At 46.0% G+C, this 27,834-nt stretch overlaps 2 protein-coding genes across 3 annotated transcripts in view; one reads left to right on the top strand and one right to left on the bottom strand.

Annotated features, from left to right (window-relative positions):
• The window catches only part of LOC309354131 (charged multivesicular body protein 3), a 32,563-nt gene extending 30,733 nt beyond the window's left edge, over window positions 1-1,830 (bottom strand). The window contains exons 1-2 of one of the 2 annotated variants that reach the window (XM_081884016.1): window positions 1,672-1,830; window positions 834-1,112 (exon numbers count right to left, since the gene is read on the bottom strand). In XM_081884016.1, coding sequence (XP_081740142.1) covers window positions 834-1,059 — 226 coding nt within the window. In that variant the 5' untranslated portion in view covers window positions 1,060-1,112; window positions 1,672-1,830. The remainder of the gene's footprint in view (window positions 1-833; window positions 1,113-1,671) is intronic. The other variant, XM_081884018.1, reaches the window with a different exon arrangement.
• Window positions 1,831-7,782: 5,952 nt separating this feature from the next.
• The window catches only part of RMND5A (required for meiotic nuclear division 5 homolog A), a 32,196-nt gene continuing 12,144 nt past the window's right edge, over window positions 7,783-27,834 (top strand). The window contains exons 1-4 of the mRNA XM_081884285.1: window positions 7,783-8,032; window positions 17,782-17,924; window positions 24,605-24,739; window positions 24,934-25,034. Of these exons, the coding sequence (XP_081740411.1) occupies window positions 7,891-8,032; window positions 17,782-17,924; window positions 24,605-24,739; window positions 24,934-25,034 (521 nt within the window). The 5' untranslated portion in view covers window positions 7,783-7,890. The remainder of the gene's footprint in view (window positions 8,033-17,781; window positions 17,925-24,604; window positions 24,740-24,933; window positions 25,035-27,834) is intronic.

Genomic DNA, 27,834 nt, shown 5'->3' with positions numbered 1-27,834 from the left:
CACTGAGGCAGACCTTTGCCATGCATTTCTCTGACATTATTTTACTTCCTTGAATACATAACAAGGCCTTGCTTCTTGTTTGAAGCATATAATAAATTAATCGACAAAACAGCAATCCTTTCTTTTCTGAACAATGTGTTGCACGAAAGATACAATCTTAATACACACCTACAAGAGAGTAAATCTCATTCAGCTCGATGAGGCTTCCTTCTGAACAAACATGCTTAGAATTGCGCTGTTTTAAATTACTTATGCACACCTGCTTGCATCAAGGCCAGTAAGATTTACAACCAAGGAAACATGCAGAAAATCTGATAGTCAGTATCTTAATAAACTTGTGACCTAACTTGTTACCCGGCTTAACAAAATGCCAGGCAGGCTGCACTTTCTGATCAACGTAGAAGATCTTTCATGCTAATTTTGGGTGCACGTCAAAACACCACATGCCACATTTCAAATTCTGATTCTTACTGGCATGTCTTAGATAAAGCCAGATATTACATCATGGTTCCTGATGATTTTCATCTGGACAACTCCCCCCAACCCAATCTCTCTGTTCTGTTGTATATTCCATGCTGCCCTGCTGCTGCCCTGTGCTTCTTCAAACATTGCCACGTTTTAGCAATTCTCCATAAAAACTTGGAAGGCATTCAAAGCGTGAAGTCACATCTGAGATTATTAAGCACATTTATTTAGTATTACTCCTTACTAAGCTTTTCCTGCACACTCTGTACACGATAGAAGTTATTGTGATATAGATGCTTAATAAAGGGGGGGGGGGCGGACCTATTCCAAAAGTTAAAATGCCAGCAAACGGACATTTCTTTTCTTACCTGATTTCTCAACCAGTTCCCTGACATCCTTCTTTTCCAGAAGCCCCGAGTAGCCGAGCCCCCTGCACTCCAAAATGGTCTTCAGCTTCTTGAAGCTGAGCGCCACCGGGTCCACCAACTGGGTGGCGAAGAAGCCCGTCTCGTACCACACAATGGCCTCGAAAAACCTGGCCAGGATGAACAGGACCAGAAAATAAAGAAGCAAGAAAAACAGCTTCAGCCACATCTTTCCTCCGCGCGGGGGGCTCCTGACTCTCTGCGGAGAGAGTCAAGTCAGTCCTACAAAAAGAGAGAGAGAGAGAAATGTCTGGAGGGAAGGGAAAAAAAGGGGGAGCAGATATCCACATACACAAACAACAACACAACCCCCCAGTTTGGTTGCTACTGTCAAGGAGTCCCTTTCCCATTATCCCCTCATTCTAATGAAAAGACACAATGGCGGTGGGGTGGGGGGGGGGGAGAGGATAACACCCACTCGCCTAGAGGGAACCCGGATATGGGGTGGGGATGTGGGGAAGAAGAAGAAGAAGAAGCAGCACCCCCTTCCATCCAGGGCACCCCATCATTTTAGGGAGGCGGTGTGAAGGTGGGAGTTGGCTATTTGTGGGGTGCTGATGAGAACCAAGTGAGAAAGGAGGGCGAGGAGGCGGCTGGGGGGGGTGGAAATAATTTGGGGTGGGGTGGGGTGGGCTCCCCCCCCCCAGCCAGGAAACCATCTCCTTCGGGGGGCACCAGGCGGGGTGGCGCTGGTTTGGGGGGTGGGAGAAGGCTTCAGGGGGTCGGGCAAGGACGGGGCTTTCGGCCGGCTAAGGCGCCTCCTCCTCCTCGCTTCTTTTACCCCGTCCCGGGCAGGCAGGCAGCGGCCCTACTCGTGTCGGGGCTGCTCCTCCCGCTGCTGCGCTCGGGCTTCTCGGCGCGCCGTCGTCGTCGCCTCTCCGCGGCGGAGCAGAGCCCGGGCCGGAGGAGACATAACAAGTGACGTCGCGCAGCCGCGGCCGGCAGCCGAGGGAGGAGGAGGAGGAGGAGAGGGAGGCGCGACGGTTCCGCCAGGCCGGGGTGGGGTGCGAGAGGAATCCGGCCCAGGCTCCCCCCAAGGCGGGCTCAGCGCTCGTTTACCTTGGGAAGGTCCATGGCAGGCGCGCGCGCGCAAAGGACCAGGCTGGGCTTTCCCCTCTCTCTCCCTCCCCCCTCAAGAAAAGGATGCTGCCTGCCTGGGTTGGCTTTCGCCGCCGCCTCTTTTCTTTTTCGGAGGCGTCCGCTCTCTCGCAGGTTTTGGCTCCTCGGGAGAGAAAGTCGCGCTGGGTTAGGTCTGGGTGAAACGGGGTCGACTCTGGAGCCGCTCTTGGGAAAGACACAGGCAAAGGAGGATTTGTGTTGGGGTGGTTTTTTCTTCTCCCCCCAACTTTGGGATACTTCGCCAAAATTTGCACCACCCGGCGGGAAGAAAGGTGCGCCTTCTGTTTGTGAACCGGCCCTTGGGAGGTCCTCGAGGTGAAGGCAGTGTAAGCTAAACAAGCTATAGCTTGGGGCCCCACTCTCTTGGGGCCCCCCAAAAAAATAAATGAAAAAAGCAATGTTAATATTTTTTGTTGTTTAGATGTGTCCAACTCTTTGTGACCCCATGGACCAGAGCACTCCAGGCACTCCTGTCTTCCACTGCCTCCCGCAGTTAGGTCAAACTCATGCTGGTAGCTTCGAGAACACTGTCCAACCATTCCTCTGTTGTCCCCTCCTCCTTGTGCCCTCCATCTTTCCCAACATCAGGGTCTTTTCCAGGGAGTCTTCTCTTCTCATGAGGTGGCCAAAGTATTGGAGTCTCAGCTTCAGGATCTGTCCTTCCAGTGAGCACTCAGGGCTGATTTCCTTAAGAATGGAGAGGTTTGATCTTCTTGCAGTCCATGGGACTCTCAAGAGTCTCCTCCAACACCGTAATTCAAAAGCATCAATTCTTCGGCGATCAGCCTTCTTTATGGTCCAGCTCTCACTTCCGTACATCACTACTGGGAAAACCATAGATTTGACTATATGGACCTTTGTTGGCAAGGTGATGTCTCTGCTTTTTAAGATGCTGTCTAGGTTTGTCATTGCTTTTCTCCCAAGAAGCAGGTGTCTTTTGATTTCGTGACTGCTGTCACCATCTGCAGTGATCATGGAGCCCAAGAAAGTAAAATCTCTCACTGCCTCCATTTCTTCCCCTTCTTTTTGCCAGGAGGTGATGGGCCATGATCTTCGTTTTTTTGATGTTGAGCTTCAGACCATATTTTACGCTCTCCTCTTTCACCCTCATTAAAAGGTTCTTTCATTCCTCCTCACTTTCTGCCATCAAGGTTGTGTCATCTGCATATCTGAGGTTTTTCTTAATTGTATTTCAGTTGAACAATTACTTCGATAAAATACATGTTTTGTTATGTGCAAATGGCTTAAATTACCATATAGCATATATTCAACACAAAAAATAGCGACAATTTGTTGTTGACACAGGACAGCTGGACATATAAAGGGCCCCATTACCTTCAGTAGCTTACGGCCTCATCAAACCTAAATCCGGCCCTGGGTGAAGGGTGGTATACAGATTGAATAAGTAATCCTTCTTGTTCCTTTCTAACCAGGCCTTTGGTTGATCAGATTTACATCCTATGCCCTTTTAAAATGTGTGTTTGCGGGGGCGGCTATTGGGTTATTGTTTTTATTTTTATTACATATTTTGTGTTTTTACATCTTGCTTTTATTCTGTGAACCGCCCTGAGACACCCCCCCCCCAGCTCCTTCTGGTTGCAGAGGGCACTGCGATTTTGTAGTGCAGCTAAGTGGATGAGACTTTGCATGTTGTAGGCATTTAGGTCAATTGCCCTGGGGTCTTCAGGTGAAGGGTGGTATACACATTTAATAAATATAACAACAACAACAAGAAAGAGAAGTCTTCCCACTGTCTTTAGAAACCTAGTTACAGAAGGTGTGGAATTTTGTAGTGCAGCTTAGTGAATAATAAGACTATGCACATTAGTACACATAAACCTATGGTTTAGAAATGGAGGTTGGTTTATGCGGCCCAGCTCCCCATAAAGATCCCTTGAGGTCCTCTATCGGTCAGAGAAATAAACAGCCAACAATCATGTATAAGAACTACTACACTTGTCATTTGAGTTCTACTGAATCTAAACAGGGTGTCCTGCAGAGCAGACGCACCACATGCTCATTTATTTTCAGTGTGACATCACAATTTATTTGATATACCGGTACACATTTCTGAGTAGACTTGGTTAGCTATGAACTGAAAAGTCCAGAATTCAATTTCCTCTCCAAGTCACCTTAGGCCAGAGTTGGGAAAACCTGTGATCCTTCAGATGTTGTGTTTCAACTTGGCCGTGGCCAGTGAGAAAAGGTGATGGAAACTGAAGGACAACAATGTCAACAGGTTCCCAATCACTGTAGCCTTACCTGCACCATCTACAATATGGGGATAAGAATACAGATCTATCTTACAGGGTATGTGAAGCATTGAAAGTACTGTTAAAAGATGCATGCATTTGCCACCAACATCTAGAATGTCCAATATCCAGTATCTAAAATGTTAACAGTTTCCCAACCCATTGGGATATTGGCAATGCTATTTTTCAAGAAAAAGAGGTGTCGGAGCTCACCACAAACACCTCCCTCATTCTCTTAGAATGGCAGTGGTACCCACCTGAGAGAAGCTGCAACTGAGTTCTGGCGAGTTCCAATTGGAAAAAAAAAAAGCCCTGGATATTGGCAAGTGACAGGGTCATGGACTGTTTTACCTTGAGATCATCTGGTGCTATCAACATTTTGCAAGAACAGGCTCTAGGCTCAGGAAGCCAGGAATCTGTATTCCTGTATTCCGGGAACATTGCTAGGTAGGATTACTTGCCTACAATGCTTTTCAGTTTTTGTTTTTCAGTATGCTACTCAGGGGTTGGTCTAAGAGTGTTCCACACAATCATGCACACACACACACACACACACATTCTAAAAAATACACCTCTTGTGTCTGCAGCACACAGTTTAAATGAATCCATCCCTAGGTAGTCTCTCATTAATAAGAACTGCCTTCTAATTAAAGGGGGGGGGAAGATGCTGATTGTGCATTTTATTTTATTTTGTTTAAGCTGTTTGGAGGTCTACTGTCAGGCAGAAAAGCGGGATACAAATATTTTAGATTTTATTTAGAGTCCTGAGAACTACAGGTTTTGACTCAGATGACTGGGGCAGCCCAACAGCAATTTAAAGTTCTGTGGATCAACCTGCCAGGTGCAGGTGTTATTGTAGCTGGTTTACCTGTGCAAAGAAGTGCTCACACAAGTAGTCTTTAGACTGCAATCCTATACATACATTACTAGGAGCACTAGAAAGTTATAAGTAAGTTGGTTTAGGATTTAATCAAACCTTGTGTGAGAATTTTCAGAGGAGAATCAAAGGTGTTGGCTTCTTCTGCAATGGTAAAAAAGAAGTTTGCATCCCTTGCCAATCTTGCTTTTGCCTCCAGTCGATATTCCTCACACCCGTTTATATGCCAGGCCACAATGTTTCTCTATTACCAGGTCTTTGGCTGAATGAACATTTTGTGGGCTCTTGAATGTGTTTTTGGGAAGGATGTTAATGGTTTGTTGGTTATTTTATTATGTATTATGTATTTTCATTTTGTATTTTTATGCTGTGATGTGCTCTGTGATCTTCTGATGAAGGGCGGTATACTAATTTAAGAAATAATAAAAATATTAACAGTCCCCTTTTGCGTGTTTTCTAAAGAGCCATGACAGCATGTAAAGAATAACAAGAAGATACAATCTTTGCCAGTATTTATACATTTGTAAAAACGACAACAACGAAATTAGGAGCTCGTTGGGCAGCTAAGAGTCCCAGGCGCAGAACCAACGGATTTAACACAGCTCACAGATAAACAAATAAGGGGGAATCACGTGACGACCTATACGTAGCGGACGCGCGACGGAAGTCGGAGCCATGGCAGGAAGCCCCCCCAAACGCTACTTCCGCTTTCCCTATCTGTTTACCTATGACATCTCAGGGTAAGCAAACCCGCCCCCTCCTCTCCCCACCCTCAAAAAGGGTGCTGCCTGATTCGCCTGTTCAAAGAGGCTGCTTTCATACAGGCCCTGCCCAACCTGTGTTTATGCAGAAATGACAAAATGCTTGTTTAGAAGTCTCAGGAAGGCTTCTGAGAGGAAACGACAGTCTGAGGTGTCTAAGTTGCTGCCTGAACCCACCTCGACTGCTTTCAAACGGTAAAAATAATAGACTTATAATACAGACTTACACATATCTTCTAATTTCCGAGTTCCCTTTAGCGCCTTTTTTTTGTCTCGCTGAGATGGAAGTGACAGTTGTCGATAAAAAAAGCGGAGAACGCTGCGCACACACAGCATTCTATATATATAGACTCGCCCTAACTGACATATCCCTTCCCCACCCCCAAGCTGGAATAAGACCTACATTAGGTAAAGGTAAAGGTACCCCTGCCCGTACGGGCCAGTCTTGACAGACTCTGGGGTTGTGCGCCCATCTCACTTAATAGGCCAGGGGCCAGCGCTGTCCGGAGACACTTCCGGGTCACATGGCCAGCGTGACAAAGCTGCATCTGGCGAGCCAGAGCCGCACACGGAAACGCCGTTTACCTTCCCGCTGGTAAGCGGTCCCTATTTATCTACTTGCACCCGGAGGTGCTTTCGAACTGCTAGGTTGGCAGGCGCTGGGACCGAGCAGCGGGAGCGCACCCCGCCGCAGGGATTCGAACCGCCGACCTTTTGATCAGCAAGTCCTAGGCGCTGAGGCTTTAACCCACAGCGCCACCTGCGTCCCTAAGACCTACATTAGAAAGCGCGAATTCCTGTCTTCTCAAGCAGTGCTTTGAGGGAGTGAGTGTGATAGGAATTTTGAGGTCTTAGATATATGGTAATGTTCATAATCACACGTACATAGATCAGCACAGGAGGGCCAACCTGGAACCATTTTGATTCCTAAACTGACCAAATGATTTCTCTGCAAGGTCAAAGTGGGAAACCTCCCCATTGTCTCTTTCCCCACAAATCCTGTCTTAAGGACACATTTAAGATATGAAAAGGGTGTGAGCCTGTGACATGGCCCAGGAACTAAGTATTTATCATTACAAAAGAATGGCCAGGCTCCACAGGCAATCCAATCAAGTGACCATTAACAGGTAACCTGCCAGACAGGAGATAAACAACAATAGGAGAAAAACAATATTCAAATTTCTGTTTTAGACCGCCTTTTCTGTAAGGTAGGTATTATATATCTGAGGGGTGGTCTTAGGTTACACCCCTTCTGTGATGTATGTATGATGTTTTTGGAGGTGGTCTTGATCTACAGGGTAGCAATTTCAAAAGTCTTTATAAGGCCTTGCATGGCATTTTCCTGGGTCCTCCTCCTCTCCTGCGTGTGAGGGGAGCACCCTGTTGCAACAGATCAATAAAGATCAGGCTTACTAGCTGCTTTGCTTCTCAATATTCTCTGGTTGGCCTCTGTTATTCTCTCCTACCAATAGGGCACCTATGTAAGGACTCTATATGGGCTCTTGGATACCCCAAAAGGGGAAAGGGCAATTTTTGTTTACAACACGAGGGAGAGCCTAGGGGCTTTTTCCCCTCCGCTTGAGCTCTTACTGAGCTTCCACTTCCGCCTCGGGAAAACCAAGCAAAGGAACCCAGCAACTTTCACCCTCGTCAGTGTCGGCGCACGCGAGCTCCTCTGCACCTTTTTCCTACATCTACGCGCGCGCAAGCCTTGCCCAATCACGCGGGCGCTCCTCGAGGACCCCGCCTGGGCTGTCCCGAGCAATCGCCTGCGTCGCAGCTCCAACCTTCCGCAGGGGAGGACCCCCCTCCTCCTCCTCCTCCTCCTCCCCCGGTCCGTCCGGCGCGCTGCCTGCAAAAACAACAAGCCAGCCTCCCTCACACGGCGCAGGTTCTCCTCGGCCCGGTCGGTGGGGCCTCCGCCGTCGTCCGGTGGGGCCAAGGCCGGGCAGCAGGGGCCTGGGGTGGCCGGTCGTCGGGCGGAAGAGGCGATGGACCAGTGCGTGACGGTGGAGCGCGAGCTGGAGAAGGTGCTGCAGAAGTTCTCGGGCTACGGGCAGCTGTGCGAGCGGAGCCTGGAGGAGCTGATCCAGTACGTGGCGGGGCTGCGCCGGGAGATCCTCCAGAGCGAGAGTATGTCCGTAAGAACCAGGCGCTTTGCCTTTTCTCTAAGCAGCAGGCAGGCAGGAATCCGGCAGGTGAAGCTTTCCTTACTCCCCCCATCCCACTGAAACTGAATTTTTAAAATATAATTTTTATTAGCTTTTTTTAAAAACATATCATTTTCAACAGTAATTAAACATACTTTTACATCTTATTCAAATTTTTGACTTCCATCAATCCTGCCTGAAAATTTCGACTCCCTTTGAGGAAAGTGCCAGCCGCACAGGGTTTCCCGACACCGCTTTGGGCGCTTTGTTGTTGTTATTTGGGGGGGGGGGGAATACAGTGGTACCTCGGGTTAAGTACTTAATTCGTTCCGGAGGTCCATACTTAACCTGAAACTGTTCTTAACCTGAAGCACCACTTTAGCTAATGGGGCCTCCTGCTGCTGCCGCGTCGCCGGAGCCCAATTTCTGTTCTCATCCTGAAGCAAAGTTCTTAACCTGAAGCACTATTTCTGGGTTAGCAGAGTCTGTAACCTGAAGGTACCACTGTATTACATTACAGTGCCGGATTTCGGTACGTATAAGTTAAAGAAGGTATAGTTTAGAGCCCCACTCTCTTGGCGGACCCCCCCCCCCCCGAATTAAAGGATGAACAACAACCTGGATGCGGGTGGCGCTGTGGGTTAAACCACAGAGCCTGGGACTTGCTGATCAGAAGGTCGGCGGTTCGAATCCCCGCGACGGGGTGAGCTCCCGTTGCTCGGTCCCTGCTCCTGCCAACCTAGCAGTTCGAAAGCACGACAAAGTGCAAGTAGATAAATAGGTACTGCTCCGGCGGGAAGGTAAACGGCATTTCCATGTGCTGCTCTGGTTCCGCAGAAGCAGCTTAGCCATGCTGGCCACATGACCCGGAAGCTGTACGCCGGCTCCCTCAGCCAATAAAGCGAGATGAGCGCCGCAACCCCAGAGTCGGTCACAACTGGACCTAATGGTGAGGGGTCCCTTTACCTTTTATTACATTACAGTGGTGGATTTACGTACGTATAAGTTAAAGAAGCTATAGTTTAGGGCCCCACTCTCTTGGCGCCCCCCCCCAAATTAAAGGATAAACAACAACCTGGATGTACATTTCCTAAAAACAAGATAAAAAGCAAATAAAATAAAAACCTACACACAGCAACAGTGTTTTGTGTTGTGTATGGACCTATTAGGTCCATAAATTATCATACAGCATATATTCAACACAAAACAACAGCGACAATTTGTTGTTGACAAAGGACAGCTGGTTATATAAAGGGCCCCATTAGCTTCAGAAGCTTAGGGCCTCATCAAACCTAAATTGGGCCCAGCGCACATATCATGCAAGGGGAAAGAAACCCTGTAAGTCTACTTGAAGGAAAGCTTCCAACTGCCAGATTTCTGGGTGTATTTGTTTTTTGGGGAAAATATGTGTCAAATTGTTTTTTTTTGGGGGGGGGATACCCCACGACTCTATGTGAAGGAAAACTTCCAACTGCCAGGCTGTTGTTAAGAAAACTATGGTAACTCCGTGCTTGTCTCAGTTTCCCTTCCCTTCCCTATCACTTTTATCTTTGTCTGGTCAGCTCTCGCGTAGTCTGCCTCTTGTTTTGAGACACCATTCAGTTCCCTATGATCCGGCTTGTTTCCTAGATGGGTATGTGGGGTGTTAGGGGCGGGGTAGTACGTCTGGTGGGGCAGACGTTGTGCTCCCTCTGGGGTAGTTTGTTCACCTTTGGTCGCTACCCTGCACTCAGCTCTCACCTGTGGCTCCTAGAAAATGTCAGCATTTGACGGCGATCACTCTCCGGGAACAGCTTCAACTGGTCAACTAAACCAGGTGAGGGTAGCTCATGGGTCTCGAACCCTTGGTGAGTTAGGGACTTCCCCAACATGCAAAGACAGGCACCTGCAGATTGAGCGGATGAGACCAATAGTGGGTTCAACGGCCAAGAAAGTGGTTTCTGCACGTGAGGGACAGATAGCTTGTCAACCTATGAAAGTAGCCCTTCTAGGAGAAGGAAAACGCTTACCCAGATGTCAGCAAACTGTTTCAGCAAGGGGCTGGTCCATTGTCCCTCAGACCTTGTGGGGGGCTGAACTATATTGGGGGGGGGGAATGAATGAATTCCTATGCCCCACAAATAACCCAGAGATGCATTTTAAATAAAAGCACACATTCTGCTCATGTAAAAACACCAGACAGGCCCCCCAAATAACCCAGAGATGTGTTTTAAATAAAAGGACACATTCTACTCATGTAAAAGCATGCTGGTTCCTGGACTGTCCGCGGGCCGGATTGAGAAGGCGATGGGGCCAGATCCAGCCCCCGGGCCTTAATTTGCCTACCCATGCTCTTACCCTAAACCTCCACTCTTACCCAGATGTCAGCAAACTGTTTCAGCAAGGGGCCAGTCCACTGTCCCTCAGACCTTGTGGGGGGCTGAAGAAAAGGCTAAAGAATAAACCCTACACAAATCTGGAGTGGAATCCCTAAGACAGTTGGATAGTGACTTGTACGCCTCCTTCCGTCAACTCCTGCAGCCAAGCTGGTGCCAAATGTATTGCTCTGCTTTTCTTTGGACTACATCAGCGAAGCCAAGAGAGGGGGGTCTTGTCATCTGAGCAAAGCAGTTTGACTTCACCACTGCAGGCACACTCCATTGTCTCTTAAGAGAAATGAATACAGTGGTACCTTGGGTTAAGTACTTAATTCGTTCCGGAGGTCCGTACTTAACCTGAAACTGTTCTTAACCTGAAGCACCACTTTAGCTAATGGGGCCTCCTGCTGCCGCCGTGCCGCTAGAGCACAATTTCTGTTCTCAACCTGAAGCAAAGTTCTTAACCTGAAGCACTATTTCTGGGTTAGCGGAGTATGTAACCTGAAGTATATGTAACCTGAAGCGTATGTAACCTGAGGTACCACGGTACCAGCAACAGCAATAACTAATAACTAATTGTGGACACATAATTTTTTTGTCCCCTGAGAACGGTATGCTCCATGTGGCCTTAGTTTCCCTGTGTCAAAGGGCTGGAGTCTGTTACAGAGGGTGTTTTTATGTTCTCTTCCCATACCTCTTGTCTTTCTGCTGGGCTGGCTGGCTTGCTTACTTGGTTGTGTGGAACATACAGTTTGTCACATTATTTAACTAGAGAGGAAGGATCTCTTTCTCCCTTCTCTGCGCCCCCTCCCCAAAGGTTGCAAGAGAGAGGGAGGTTCAGAAACAGACATGACAAACCCTGTAGTATTAATTTGCCAGGATGTGATTCATGGGTCTGATGAGTATCGTCTGACAAATTCTGCGCTCTTGGCATCAGCTACTTTACCTGAAGGGCCACTTTGAGAAGTGATTATGGGGTGGTGTCCCTTCACCTCAACTTCCAGTTCCTTGTTTGCAGTTGGTAATTTTTCTCATATGCATCTCTTGTTGAGTCTTTCACCTTCAGTCTGTCTGCTGGAAGGCCTCTCGGCTACCAGCCCCTATTCTGCCTAAAGATTTAGATGAATTTGAAAAAGGCAGTGGTGAGACTGACTTTCCTTCTTTGGTTAAAAAGGTAAAGGTACCCCTGCCCATACGGGCCAGTCTCGACAGACTCTAGGGTTGTGCGCTCATCTCACTCTAGAGGCCGGGAGCCAGCGCTGTCCGCAGACACTTCCGGGTCACGTGGCCAGCGTGACAAGCTGCATCTGGCGAGCCAGCGCAGCACACGGAACGCCGGTTACCTTCCCGCTAGTAAGCGGTCCCTATTTATCTACTTGCACCCAAGGGTGCTTTCGAAATGATAGGTTGGCAGGCGCTGGGACCGAGCGACAGGAGCGCACCCCGCCGCGGGGATTCGAACCGCCGACCTTTCGATCGGCAAGTCCTAGGCGCTGAGGCTTTAACCCACAGCGCCACCCACGTCCCCATTGGTTACTGTTGTTCATATTTATTTATTTATAAGAAATATTTTTATACAACTAGTTCATAAAAATATACCACAGTTCAGAACAATATAAAAAACAAACAAACCAAACAATAACATGACAAGTTAAAAAAAGTTAAAAAGAAATTAATATCAAGCACAAGTAGACCATTGTAGGGAATGTACTCTTAATTGCATGGTGGAATAGTTTTCCGTAGGCAGTTAAAAGTTGGCACCCACTGAATCCCTGTTCTCATTGTGTTCCACAAGTCTTGGGCCAGTGACACTGAAAACTTGATTTCTCATTGTTGTCAAACGAGCCTCACCAACTTGGGGAGTTGAAAGAGATGATGTGGACAAAACTACTGCTGCTGTATTTTGGGAAATGATTTTCTAACAACTATAATTAAGTAACTAACTATCAGCATGGCTTTCTTGTATTATACGGAGGAGGAGTTTTCCCTCTTCCCAGACGCAAGTGCTTGGCTTTGTTATTGACTGAGCAAAAAGAGCTAACTTAATTTGCTTACAGAGTTTTGAAAGATAAAAGGCTTTAGTTTTGAGATGCAGGAGACGATGTTTTGTTTTGACATCTCAGGACTGGGCATTGATTAATCTATCCTGCCCTCCCTTGACCTCTTGTAATGAGTAAAAAAAAAGGAAGCCTTAATCTATTTCCACACTGGCAGGTAAATTTACTCTTTCACACTGAGTAATAATGGCATTAGTCATTGGTGGTTCCTAAATGAACATCCCAGAGAGCAAATGTAAACAAAGTTTACAATAACAAGTTTGCTGACTTTCCTATAACTGTGGTCTAATGTGCAACTGATGTGTGTGTGTTTGTGTGTGTACACACACACACACACACACACACACACACACACACACAGAGTCTGTTGAAATGATGAGACCATATGTGTAATTCTGTGCCAGATTTCAGTGAGGCTATTTAGGAGTAAGCATTTTATTTGGAAATACTGTTTTTATTGGCACTTCCTCCCAAGTAAATATGTTTAGACTGGGGTTAAGCTGGGTGTTTATTTAAAAAGGAACGTCTAGAAGTTATTATTGAAGGCTGATGAAAGAGACCTTGCAACTTGGAACTGGGTCATAATGCGACTGTCTCAAATGTTGGAGCATGGGTAGGCAAACTAAGGCCTGGGGGCCGGATCCGGCTCAGTTGCATTCTAAATTTGGCCCGCGGAACGGTCCGGGAATCAGCTTGTTTTTACATGAGTAGAATGCATGTTTTTATTTAAAATGCATCTCTGGGTTATTTGTGGGGCCTACCTGGTGTTTTTTCACGAGTAGAATGTGTGCTTTTATTTAAAATGCATCTCTGGGTTATTTGTGGGGCAGAGGAATTCGTTCATTCCCCCCCCCCAAAAAAATATAGTCTGCCCCCCCACAAGGTCTGAGGGACAGTGAACCGGCCCCCTGCTGAAAAAGTTTGCTGAAACCTGTGTTAGAGAGTACAATTTGCATAGTGCACACATCTGAAAGTCCCCACACACCTGAGGGAGTGCTGATGACATTCTCACAGGGGGGCAGGAATTGCATGGTGGCACCAGTTTTATGAATGGCCAGTTCCATGCTGGGACTGTTGACGTAACCCATGTTATTTTCATTGTTGAAAGCTGAGAGCCGTGGTCATTTTACACAAAGAGACTAGTGAGTCACGGGGCATTTAGACATCTGAACAAAGGATAAATCTCCTTGAGGCTTGTAGATTCTTGTAGCTAAATGAGAAGATAGAAGGAATTATTTATCCAGTATCCCAGTAAATTTAAAGGCAGATACACCGCTGCGTCTTGATTAGACAGTGAAACATAGTTCTGCGTTTATGTGGCAGAGAAAACAGTTAATGGGAATGGTTTGCTGCAACATGGAAGTGGCTCTTCTGAGGCGGTGCTTGAGGAACTGGACACTACAGATAAACATGGAGATCTGGTGGACCAGTTTCTCCTTCCCTCTTTTCAAATACCAGACTGGATGCTAGCACTTGAGATTTTTCTAGGTTCTGTAGTATTCTGACTAGCTTAGCTCCATGTTGCTGTTTAGTCATTTAGTCATGTCCGACTCTTTATGACCCCATGGACCAGAGCACGCCAGGCACTCCTGTCTTCCACTGCCTCCCACAGTTTGGTCAAACTCATGCTGGTAGCTTCGAGAACACTATCCAACCATCTCATCCTCTGTCGTCCCCTTCTCCTTGTGCCCTCCATCTTTCCCAACAATAGGGTCTTTTCCAGGGAGTCTTCTCTTCTCATGAGGTGGCCAAAGTATTGGAGCCTCAGCTTCAGGATCTGTCCTTCCAGTGAGTACTCAGGGCAGATTTCTTTCAGAATGGATAGGTTGGATCTTCTTGCAGTCCATGGGACTCTCAAGAGTCTCCTCCAGCACCATAATTCAAAAGCATCAATTCTTCGGCGATCAGCCTTCTTTATGGTCCAGCTCTCACTTTCATACATCACTACTGGGAAAACCATAGCTTTAACTATACGGACCTTTGTTGGCAAGGTGACGTCTCTGCTTTTTAAGATGCTGTCTAGGTTTGTCATTGCTTTTCTCCCAAGAAGCAGGCGTCTTTTAATTTTCGTGACTGCTGTCACCATCTGCAGTGATCACGGAGCCCAAGAAAGTAAAATCTCTCGCTGCCTCCATTTCTTCATTTCTTCTTTAATAATGTCACTCGTTATTAAAATTGTTGTTGTTTAGTTGTTTAGTCCTGTCCATGGGACACTCAAGAGTCTCCTCCAGCACCATAATTCAAAAGCATCAATTCTTCGGCGATCAACCTTCTTTATGGTCCAGCTCTCACTTCCATACATCACTACTGGGAAAACCATAGCAGCTTAACTCCATAGTTTTCCACAATTACATTTATTTATTTATTTCTTGCAACTTTCAGAAACCATTGTGCCTTGAGGTTTTAAAACAGAGGGTAGAGTTCAAGAAGTGAATGCTGTTCTTTATTTTTGAGAGGAGGTAAACAAAGTCTGCCTTCTCCTGGGATGCACTAGAAGCCAGGGGACTGCTCGGTCTGACACAGCCTCTGCAGATAATTTGAGCTTGCAGTTCTTCTACTTGCCTCGCCAGAGAGAAGAGACCAGGGGATTAATAAAGGGGTGAAGTCTCCAATTCTTCCCTCCTATTCATCAATGCAAGTGGCAACTGTTCTTCTGAACTGAGCCTGCGTGTTTCTCTGGAGCAGCACTTCCTGGACCTTGGTTTGGGGAGTGAGTGTGTGCTGTGCTGTGCGGGCAAATGGAAGTTGGTAGAATAGTGCCACACTTGTTTTATATATACAGTGGTACCTCAGGTTACAGACACTTCAGGTTACAGACTCTGCTAACCCAAGAAATAGTACCTCGGGTTAAGAACTTTGCTTCAGGATGAGAACAGAAATCGTGCTCCAGCGGCAGCAGGAGGCCCCATTAGCTAAAGTGGTGCTTCAGGTTAAGAACAGTTTCAGGTTAAGAACAAACCTCCGGAACAAATTAAGTACTCAACCCGAGGTACCACTGTACTTTGGTTCTCAAACAGTCTAGTTCATGAACAACTTAGAACCCGAAGATTGCAAACCCAGAAGTGAGCGTTCCGGTTCTCGAATTTTTTTTTGGAAGTCGAACGTGTCCTGAGTCCTGAGCTTCCGTTTTTAGTGTTGTGCTTCCTTTTTAGAGAGATCGCGCTGATTGGGCCAGTGAGGAGAAGTCCCGGCAGCGCTCTGCAGCCCAGGCACTTTGAGGAGAGAGAGATATCAAGAGAGAAAGAGATATTGAAAGATCACACTTATTGGGGCGGTGGGGTTTTAGGGGTAGTTTTTCAACAGCCTGGAACTGATTAATCCGTTTTGCATTACTTTCTATGGGAAAGCGTGCCTTGGTTTTGGAATGGATTAAGTTCGAGAACCAAGGTACCACTGTATATATAAAAGCAGCAGTTGCTTCAAAAGACAATACATATGGGATAAATTTCATAGACCCATATCTCTGATTTTCAGAGGATGCCGCCGGTATTTCCACCACAAAACATTGTGTGGCTTCCCTCTCCCTCTGAGTTAGGCCTTTTAAAATGTCATATTAGCCTAAGATTTCCAAATACAGTGTAACCTCTGTTTTCAAATGCCTTGGCTGCCGAACAATTCGGAAGCTGAACGCTGAAAACCTGGAAGTGAATGCTTCTGTTTTCGAACACGCCTTGGAAATTGAACAGCTTCCATGGTGCATTTTTTCATTTTCACCATTCACTTTGCCGATAGCCCATTGATTTTCGGTTTTCGAATGGACTTTCGGAAGGGATTACGTTTGAAAACCGAGGTTCCACTATATTCACTCTTGTTTTAGCCCCCCCCCCATTATGGTTCTGCTAAATGTAATTTTCCTAATTAAAGGCAGAATTACCATTGAATTTTTGTGCTATATCTGGGTAAATCTGTCAGAATTACAGGTAACTGAATGCTGTGTGGAATACTTCCTTTCCAGGAGAAAAGACTGGTGCCTTGTTCTTTGTTAGAACTCAGCAGCTTGAACGTACCGCTAAGCTATCCCGGATTGCAGATAGTCTGTCATCACAAAAAATACCTCTGCTTTGTTTCCATAAAGAAACACAACTGATCTAGGGGTCTGTGTGTGGTCTTCTGCACCCACCTTCACAAGGCTCTGTTTTTTCTCGTCATCAGATGTGATGGGTATTTGGGAACGAGTAACCCTGATGGAAGGGACGCGGGTGGCGCAGTGGGTTAAACCACAGAGCCTAGGACTTGCCGATCAGAAGGTTGGTGGTTTGAATCTCCGCGACGGGATGAGCTCCCGTTGCTCTATCCCAGCTCCTGTCAACCTAGCAGTTCGAAAGCATGTCAAAGTGCAAGTAGATAAATAGGTACCGCTCCGGCGGGAAGGTAAACGGCGTTTCCGTGCGCTGCTCTGGTTCGCCAGAAGTGGCTTAGTCATGCTGGCCACATGACCCAGAAGCTGTACGCTGGCTCCCTCGGCCAATAAAGCGAGATGAGCGCCGCAACCCCAGAGTCGGTCACGACTGGACCTAATGGTCAGGGGTCTCTTTACCTTTACTTTAACCCTGATGGATATTTCAAATATATTAAAAAAAAACAAAAACCCTGATGGATATTTCTCAGTTAGTGAAAACCGGGCAGGACCTCTCGGAGATGAAACAGAGGTTTCTTAACCATCCACAAAGTCATTCCAGAGTGACCCAGCCCAGTTTGCATCTCTCTTTGGTCTTTTCAAGTCTTGAGAGGGTTGAAACGAACGGAGGGAATGTAAGAGGTCTCCAGAAGCAAGACTTTTGCCTCTATAAAGATTCAGGTGCTGGATAGAATCTCATAACATTGTACATAGCTGCTGTGCCTTGTTACAGTGTACACTTGGCAAGGCCGTTTTGCGAGAACTACTTTTCCAGGTAAGTAACCAACCATTTAGCGATAATCTGAAATAATACACTGAGTACAAGGCTGCGATGAAGCTGGGTTCGAGTTATGATTGTATGTATTTTCCCCCTTTGAATATAACTTGCTGTGCATGCTATAAATTATGCTGGCCAATCCCACAGGAATAACATTTCCTGACACCAGAGGTGCTGTTGGACCCTCAACTGTGGCTAATGATTAGAGATGATTGGAGCTATAATCCAGCAACATCTGAAAGGACACAGATTTTTCACCCCACTAGTGTTTACTGTAATCCATTTTGAAACCACATAGCTTTTCAGAAGTGAAATTAAATGACGACGCTTGGGCCCTTTGATTGCAGAAATTTCATTTTTTGGGAATTAGTGTTTCTTGCTCATAATGCAATTAATTATTTGCTTTTCTTCTCTTCTGTCTAGATCAAGATGGAGATCTATCGGGGACGATATCACTTGTTATGACCCAGTGCTGCAAGCGAATAAAGGACACCGTTCAGAAATTGGCCTCGGATCATAAAGACATTCACAGTAGTGTTTCCCGTGTTGGGAAAGCTATTGACAAGGTATTTAGAGCATTCGTTTGGTTGTATCTCAATGCTTGGTTGTTGTTTTTAAAAACTTTGTATGTTTAAAATTGAATGTGAGTCAGCACTGCAGACTCCCCAGACTTTTGCAACTGGCTTTTACAGAGATGAAGGATCTCTGGCCTTCCAGATGTTGTGAGACTCCCAACTCTTATCAGCCCCAGCTACGTAGCCCAGGGTCAGGGATGATGCAAGTTGTTATTTAACAGCGTCTGAAAGGCCACAGTTTCTCCATCCCTGCTGTAGGTTGTTTTCAAGAAAGCTCAGTGGATGTGTCTATATTTCTGTTTGCAAAACCATATCCCCCAGTTTGGACCCTGTCAGAAACCAAGTGAAATAAAGAACCCAGAGGTAAAATGTAGCCTTCACCTTGAAAACCGGCCTTCTGTGAAATAGATTGCCACTTTAGATAATTCGATTAAGACTAATGCAGCAAAATATTTAGTGCTGGGTACACTGAAACCAGAGTGTTTTAAATTTATCTAGAACCATATACTAACTTGGACCTCATTCCAAAAGGTGCAGCTACTGGGCCTTTGCCAAAGGAGATGTGTTAGATCTGCTTGGGGCTCCATAAAAAGGTAAAGGTAAAGGGAACCCTTGACCATTAGGTCCAGTCGTGGCCGACTCTGGGGTTGCGGCGCTCATCTCACTTTATTGGCCAAGGGAGCCGGTGTACAGCTTCCGGGTCATGTGGCCAGCATGACTAAGCCACTTCTGGCGAACCAGAGCAGCACATGGAAACGCCATTTACCTTCCCGCCGGAGCGGCACCTATTTATCTACTTGCACTTTGACGTGTTTTTGAACTGCTAGGTGGGCAGGAGCTGGGACCAAGCGATGGGAGCTCACCCCGTCGCAGATATTTGAACCGCCGACCTTCTGATCGGCAAGTCCTAGGCTCTGTGGTTTAACCCACAGCACCACCCGTGCAAATCACCCACAGGAAATATGCCTAGCACCTTTTTTTGGAAGGTCCTAGTTAGAATTAATATGGTCCTAGATAAATTTCTGGTGACAGATGATGTGAATGTCTTAATAGGCCATATTACCTGTGAAGGAGAAGCTAGAGGAAAAACAGGGGACAGGGTACTCCAGTGGTACCTTGGGTTACATATGCTTCAGGTTACATACACTTCAGGTTACAGACTCCGCTAACCCAGAAATAGTACCTCGGGTTAAGAACTTTGCTTCAGGATGAGAACAGAAATCGTGCTCCGGTGGCGCAGTGGCAGCAGGAAGCCCCACTAGCTAAATGGACCTCCAGAACGAATTAAATACTTAACCCAAGGTACCACTGTATTGAGCTTTGTTGATTGCCAGTGCTGGAAGATTATTCGCTTTACTATCTTGGAACCCATCAAACACGGACAAATATGTGCAAAACCTGCATTTGGCAACTCATGAGCAGATTCTAATAAGCAGAAAATGTAAGAGGAATTTCACAATTTTGAAGCTCTTTATAGAATAATGTATCGTGCCCAATAGAATTGGCATCATGCATAATGGAATATTGCCCTTTGGTTTGTTATTAAGGGTTCAATTCAAAATGCTGGTTATGTCCTTTAAAGCCCTAAACTGGGTTGGGATCAGGCTACTTCTGGGAGCACCTTCTCCCATATGACCATGTCTGCTTACTAAGCTCTTCTGGAGAGCCTCTCTATCTTACCCTGCCAGTATTCTGAATTGCATTTGTTCAGGATACAGGACAGGGTCTTCTCTATAGCTGCAGCAAAGCTTCAGAACTTCTTTCCTAGAGAGGTCCATCTTTCTTCCTCATTTCTAGCCTTCGGATGGCAATCTAGCCAGCTGGCTAAGCTTTCAATCTGAAAATTCAGCCGTCTCCTAGTTTTTCTCTTATCTTTGTTCCCTGCCATTTTACCGTCTTACTTTATTTTTACTGTGCGAGTTGAGCATTTTTATGGAAAAGCTGGATAGCATTGTTTTAAAAGTGATAAAAAAACCCTTCCTGTTTTTAATCTTTAGCGCAGTGACTGGATTTTAGGGAGTTTCCTAAACCGATAAGCTCTTGAGAGGCAGTGGCTGGGTTACTGTCTTTAATTATGAGTTGTCAATGCAAGCAAATTTTGCAACAGAAGACGCTGCCTGAGTCAGGGGATTGGCCCATCTAGGTCAGGATTGCCTACACTGACTGGCAGTCATAGAATCATAGAATCATAGAGTTGGAAGAGACCACAAGGGCCATCGAGTCCAACTCCCTGCCAAGCAGGAAACACCATCAGAGCACTCCTGACATATGGTTGTCAAGCCTCTGCTTAAAGACCTCCAAAGAAGGAGACTCCACCACACTCCTTGGCAGCAAATTCCACTGTCGAACAGCTGTCAGGAAGTTCTTCCTAATGTTTAGGTGGAATCTGTGGAACACCCTCCCACCAGATGTCAAAGAGATAAACAACTACCTGACATTCAGAAGACATCTGAAGGCAGCCCTGTTCAGGGAAGTTTTTAATGTGTGACATCTTAGTATATTTTTGGTCTTTGTTGGAAGCCGCCTAGAGTGGCTAGAGAAACCCAGCCAGATGGGCGGGGTACAAATAAATTAATTACTATTATTAATTATTATTATTATTATTATTGCATTGGGGCAAATTCAACTGTTGTGTGCATTGGCTGGTTCCTTCCTTTTATAAAAAAAAGATGCATTTTGTATTTTTAATAATGTTGCAAACTACCCAGATGACTCACTTAATGAGCATATTAATAATAATAATAATAATAATAATAATAATAATAATAAATATACAGATAACATGGGATGCCACTGGCATGCATGCAATGTCAGAATCACTGGCTGGTGGGATTATCACAAAGGCTGGGGCAGTGTCAGAGTTACTACATTATTTCTTGCAGAAAGTAGTTTTGTTTTACTGCCTGCCTTGCTGCTGAAAGTTCATAGGATCTTGATTACGTTACGCTAGCATAACCAATATAGCAGCTGCTGGCACAGTAGGACCAGAAGACCACTCTGTAGGACACAGGAACTAGGATAATAGACAGGTGCAGCTTGACAAGTGAGTTACATGTAAGGCCAAGAAACGTTTTAGTTACACAACGTGTATTTATAGCCTGAATAATGGACCACAAAGGAAAACCTCTATTTAGAGACAATAGGTAAAGGTAAAGGTACCCCTGCCCGTACGGGCCAGTCTTGACAGACTCTGGGGTTGTGCGCCCATCTCACTTAAGAGGCCAGGGGCCAGCGCTGTCCGGAGACACTTCCGGGTCACATGGCCAGCGTGACATCGCTGCTCTGGTGAGCCAGAGCTGCACACGGAAACGCCGTTTACCTTCCCGCTGGTAAGCGGTCCCTATTTATCTACTTGCACCCGGGGGTGCTTTCAAACTGCTAGGTTGGCAGGCGCTGGGACCGAGCAGCGGGAGCTCACCCCGCAGCAGGGATTCGAACCGCCGACCTTTCGATCGGCAAGTCCTAGGCGCTGAGGCTTTAACCCACAGCGCCACCTGTGTCCCGGAAACTATTTAGAGACAATAGTTTCTTGTAAAACTGGGGGGGGGGGTTTGGTCCCAAGGAATCCAAACTGGGTTAAATTGCCTCTCTGAACACGTTGGGAATGGTCTACTCTTATGAAGGCAGAAGTGGGGGTTGGGGGGAGGCTATGCTTTGCCAAAACAGGTTTATGGGCTGAAATTTCTTCTCTAATTATTATTATTATTATTATTATTTATTATTTATACCCCGCCCATCTGGCTGGGTTTCCCCAGCCACTCTGGGTGGCTTCCAACAAAATATTAAAATACAATAATCTATTAAACATTAAAAGCTTCCCTAAACAGGGCTGCCTTCAGATGTCTTCTAAAAGTGGTACCTCGGGTTAAGTACTTAATTCATTCCGGAGGGCCATTCTTAACGTGAAACTGTTCTTAACCTGAAGCACCACTTTAGCTAATGGGGCCTCCCGCTGCCGCCGCGCTGCCAGAGCACAATTTCTGTTCTCATCCTGAAGCAAAGTTCTTAACCCGAAGCAATATTTCTGGGCTAGTGGGGTCTGTAACCTGAAGCGTATGTAACCTGAGGTACCACTGTAGTTGTTTTTCTCTTTGACATCTGGTGGGAGGGCGTTCCACAGGGCGGGCGCCACTACCGAGAAGGCCCTCTGCCTGGTTCCCTGTAGCTTTGCTTCTTGCAATGAGGGAACCACCAGAAGGCCCTCAGCGTTGGACCTCAGCGTCCGGGTAGAACGATGGGGGTGGAGACGCTCCTTCAGGTATGCTGGGCTGAGGCCGTTTAGGGCTTTAAAGGTCAGCACCAACACTTTGAATTGTGCTCGGAAACGTACTGGGAGCCAATGTAGGTCTTTCAAGATCGTATCCAAGCACATCTACGAAGCACAGTTTAGCAGTCAAGGGACACAGCACTCTCCCTAGTGCACGTGAGCCCAGCAACTGTCACCCAGAGCTCCCTCCAGACAAGAGTCTGCTTGTAGCACAAACATAGGCAAGCCTGAAAAGAACCGTTCTTTTTGCAGACAAATAGGTGAAGCCAAACAGCAAGGGGAGGACAGACATTCTTGCCGCAGCGTCCAGTTCATTCCAGAGCTCATGGCTAGAGTAGAACATGGGTTCCCAAGGAGTATCAAAGTCCTGTGGGAAAAGTGCACTTGGTAGACTGCTCCTGTTGATGCCTATGTGAAGAAAAAAAGGGCTTTTTTTTTCAGGGAGACAGCCTCATGTATAAGGAAGAGCAGGAATCACAACGGTTATTACGGTATTTTTTGCTCTATAAGACTCCCTTTTTCCCTCCTAAAAAGTAAGGGGAAATGTGTGTGCGTCTTATGGAGCGAATGCAGGCTGCACAGCTATCCCAGAAGCCGGAACAGCAAGAGGGATTGCTGCTTTCACTGTGCAGCGATCCTTCTTGCTGTTCTGGCTTCTGAGATTCAGAATATATTTTTTTCTTGTTGTCCTCCTCCAAAAACTAGGTGCGTCTTGTGGTCTGGTGCGTCTTATAGAGTGAAAAATATGGTATGTAGGCTCCAGCACCAGGACTCGTATGGTAGCACAGTGAGGGGAAGACACTCTATGGGAGGCTGGTTCAAATGTTGACACAAATCACCTTTTGGCTGGGAAGAATGATAGAATCCCCTCAATTCCTCAAATGTGCCAAATGTGTTTAAAAAATGAAAAGTAGAGCGAGCAGTGGCCATACCTCCTGCCACAAGGAGCAGATCCTGAGCCACAGTCACGGAGAATAATAATAATAATAAAATAATAATAATAATAATAATAATAATAATAATTTTTTATTTATACCCCACCCTCCCCAGCCAAGGCCGGGCTCAGAGCGGCTTACAAGCAATAATAAAAACAAGATGAATGATTACAACTTAAAAACAAAAATAAAATACATTAAAATAATGGAACATTAAAATATTAAAATGTAGCCTCATCGCAGGAGGAGAAGGAAAAGAAAGAAAGGAAAAAAAAAGAGAGAGGGAGGGAATCAAATTGGCTCCAAGCCAAAGGCCAGGCGGAACAACTCTGTCTTAAAGGCCCTGCGGAAAGAAATCAGACCCTGCAGGGCCCTGGTCTCATGAGGCAGAGCGTTCCACCAGGCCGGAGCCAGTGCTGAAAAGGCCCTGGCTCTGGTTGAAGCCAATCTAACTTCCTTAGGGCCTGGGACCACTAGGGTGTTGCTATATATGGATCTTAAGGTCCTCCGTGGACTCAGAGCATGGACTCTAGAGAATACGACTTGCCAGGCGTTTTGCAATCCCAATTCAGAGTCCTGATAGGGGGTGTGTGTGTGTGTGTGTGTGTGTGTGTGTGTGTGTGTTTGTGTGTGTGCTAATTGCCGTCTCTGACTTCATCCCATCAGTCACCTGATCAGCAAGTCATCTGATTGGAATCCCTGTCAGCTGATTGTCAATCTCCTACCATGCTAAAGCTTAAATACAAGGCCGCTTTTATCTGATTTGCTGGGTGTTTATGTCTGGTGGCTTATATGTGGTTTTATAGATTAGACTTGTGTTTTGGGGGGCTTACTGTACACCACTCTGAAGGACAGCCTAGAAAAAACGTGTAAAGCAACCTTCTAAAAGCCGACATGACTTCCAACCTTATGCACAATAACTTCATATTCTGATTGAATATGTATTGCATTACCTTCTGGTAATGAACTACACCCTTTCCTATCTTTAATTTCTTAAAATTTGTAAATATAGACTGTATTAATGGTTACCAGAAAGAAACAAAATGGTGTCTTTTTCTATAAAGGACGTAATGAATCATGTGAAAGGAATACAGTGGTACCTCGGGTTAAGTACTTAATTCGTTCCGGAGGTCCGTTCTTAACCTGAAACTGTACTTAACCTGAAGCACCACTTTAGCTAATGGGGCCTCCTGCTGCCGCTGCGCCGCCAAAGAACAATTTCTGTTCTCATCCTGAAGCAAAATTCTTAACCCGAGGTACTATTTCTGGGTTAGCGGAGTCTGTAACCTAAAGCGTATGTAACCCGAGGTACCACTGTATCTTAAAAGACACGAAGAAGTGAAGCAAGGCAGTTCAGAAATAGGCAAAAGCACTTCTGAGTATAGATTTATATAATTTGCCTAATGCAAAAATAAAAACGTAAGAGCTTGTTTTTTTCCTGGGACTGATTGTCACTTTTTCCTTCACAGAATTTTGACTCTGACATCAGCAGTGTGGGAATAGATGGATGCTGGCAGGCTGATAGCCAGCGGATTCTGAATGAGGTGATGGTAGAACACTTTTTCCGGCAAGGAATGCTAGATGTAGCTGAGGAACTTTGCCAGGTAATTGCAGCTAGAATTCCTCATTCCTGGGAAGCAAAATAATTTTTTCACCTATTGTTTTAGTTTTGTTTTAGTTGAATTTCCGGGCAACTGTGGAGTCTATCCCACGTTCTAATGGTCCGCGGACACAAAAACACTATTTTGCCCATCTACAAAAATGACTAAAGAATGTGTGATATGATCTTGTTTTTCAGGAGTCTGGGCTTTCGATAGACCAAAGTCAAAAGCAGCCATTTGTGGAGCTCAACCGAATATTGGAAGCACTTAAAGTTAGAGTTTTGAGACCTGCATTAGAGTGAGTTACTCACCTGTTTTGGAAATATTCAGATAAAATGCCATCTAAAGTCTCTCATTTGCTGGGGATTCTCAAGTGAATAGATGTTCACTAAATGTGTTCCAGTTGGGCTGAAATCCCAAAAGTCAAGTGGGGCTTGCCTGCAGCAGGAATTGTCCAATATCAGGGTGGGTCCATGTTCCACAGGAACTGGCAGCTCTCAGGTGAGGCAGACATTGTGCCCACAATGGCAAGGAACCAACAAATGGTGTGATCAGCTTGTTAGGTACCTAAGCTGAGCCCATCATCTGAGAGCTAACACGAATTTAAAGTGACAGAGCCCGCTTTAGACTTGTGTCCTTGTATTTTTTTATAGCATATTAGGAACTGCAGTTTGTTAAGGGAAGTTGAGAGTTGTTAGTAAAGGGACCCCTGACCATTAGGTCCAGTCGTGACTGACTCTGGGGTTGTGGCGCTCATCTCGCTTTATTGGCTGAGGGAGCCTGTGTACAGCTTCCGGGTCATGTGGCCAGCATGACTTAAGCCGCTTCTGGCGAACTAGAGCAGCGCACAGAAACGCCGTTTACCTTCCCGCCGGAGCAGTACCTACTTGCACTGGTGTGCTTTCAAATTGCTAGGTGGGCAGGAGTTGGGACCGAACAACAGGAGCTCACCCTGTCGCGGGGATTTGAACCGCCGACCTTCTGATTGGCAAGCCCTAGGTTCTGTGGTAACCCACAGCGCCACCCGCGTCCCTTGAGAGTTGTTAGGAGACCCCTATTCATCTCACAGGGCTACAATTCAGAGTTGTAGTAGTAGTTGTTATTATTTATTGAATTTGTATACCGCCCTATACCCAGAGGTCTTGGGGCAGTTCACAGAGTTTCCTGGAAAGAGGGATTGATTGCAAATGCGCAGATTTAATGGGTGATATGCCTCTAATTCATCGAGTAGTCCCATTGAAATCTATGAACCTAAGTTCTGTGGTTTCAGTAGGCCTGTTCTGAGAATGACGTAACACTGAATATCACCAATTAACTCTGTGCATTTGCTTTTTAAGCAAAATGGAGCTTGATTTGAACACCTATTTGCATCAAACTAAGTTATTGAAAAATTGATAAAATACAAGCAGAGTGATTTTAGGTTTTAACCTCTGATTAATCAGCTGATGAGTTGCCCTTCATAACTTTATGTCAGCTTTGTTATATAGTTTTGAACTGCCATGCTCATGTAAATTTAAGCTGCCCTGGTAAAGAAGACCCATCTATCTGTCTGTCCCTCCATCTTGCACATACATAAAAGGTTTGAAAATAGCATACATGGATTTATCAATCCTTAGGCTTTTTCATTTGTGTGTGATACTGTTTCTCTTTGGCCAGAGTGCCTTTTCTTTTTAATTATCTAGGTCAGTGGTAGCCAAAATTGTGGATGTTGCTAGACAACAACTCCCATCATCCCTGACCGTAGGCCATGCTGGCTGGGGCTGATGGAAATTGGAGTCCAAGAAAATCTGGAGGGCATTATCTGGTCTAGGTATTTGCCAGATTCTAGAGTTTTCATTTCTCCAAAGTTTCCAGGAGAATGAAATGTCTGAATAAATATACATTATTGGAGGAAGGTGGTGGCCTGCCCACATTCAGGGCTGTTCATACAGACAAGGAAAATTATTGTGGTCATTTGTGTATGTTTAATAAAAATGTAAACATCAGCAATAATGAAAATGTATACCAGGAAATCTCCTGTTTGTGGTTTGAGGACCCGAACCCCGCGCAGTGGAATGAAACACAAGGACACGTGATACAAGGTTAATGGGCAAGAAAAGGCCACAGCTTTATTGATTACAGCAAGTGAAAAGGTATTGGCTTAGGCATTGGATTACGTCAGCTGACTCCACCCACTCCCCTGATATCACCAAGGGTCGTGCCATGGCCTCCCGCCAAGCAGGCATCGGACAGAATACACGACCGCCGGATTCCTTTAACGGAATACCCAAAAATTGAAGGCGCAGGCGATGGCCACACCTAGCCCTTTGACACCACAACACATTATTCCAATGCCTAACCTACCCACCAATACCACAAAAGTTGTGACGATTGCTACGAGGTAGGCGAAAAAACCAAAAAGCCTAATGCCAAATGGAAAAATTCCTACCAGGCCCCCCAGACAACCAGGGTGACCAAGCTAAGGTCCATAGCAAGGCCAAAAGAAAACTGGAAACCCTGCTCTAAGGGAGTGGAGGGTGGGTGACTCGCGACGGGATGACAAAAAGTGAGGGCTGGAGGCTGGCGCCGCAGCAGTTCAGGCTGCTGTACACGCACCCCCTTGAAGGCACCTGGTTGGGTGCCTGGCCGAGGGCGTGGGCGCCAGCCAGGTGAGTGGGAGGCAGGGGGCAAACGCCCCCTGCTTGAGCCGGAGTCCGGCTCCCGGCCACAACCACTCCCCTCTCTTGCAGGGAGGAGAGTCTTTCTCGAGCATTAAACAAAAGGGTGAAGTAGAAATATTTATTTGCGTGCAAGTGTTAACTATATCTATCTTTTCCGTTATCAATCAGCAAATATAGGGCGGTATATAAATTAAATAAGTAATAATAATAATATTTCTTCACCCGCGACTTCATTTTTCAGAGTTGGTTGTGGTCCGCAGCCCATGCTCCCACACACATATATGAAAATAAGTTCCCTTGAAATTTGTATAACTTGCCTTCAAATCCCGAATGTAATTCTAGGAATCCACTGCAATCCAATCTCTGCAATCCCTGGCCTTTAACCACTGCTCCAAAGAAACAGAGCATTGAAAACAGTCTTCAGGATGTGTGACAAAC

This window comes from Podarcis melisellensis (genome assembly GCF_964234715.1).
Source record: "Podarcis melisellensis genome assembly, chromosome: 13".
NCBI lineage: Eukaryota > Metazoa > Chordata > Lepidosauria > Squamata > Lacertidae > Podarcis > Podarcis melisellensis.
The sequence above is the reverse complement of the archived record's forward strand: the minus strand, read 5'-3'. Positions and strand labels throughout refer to the sequence as shown.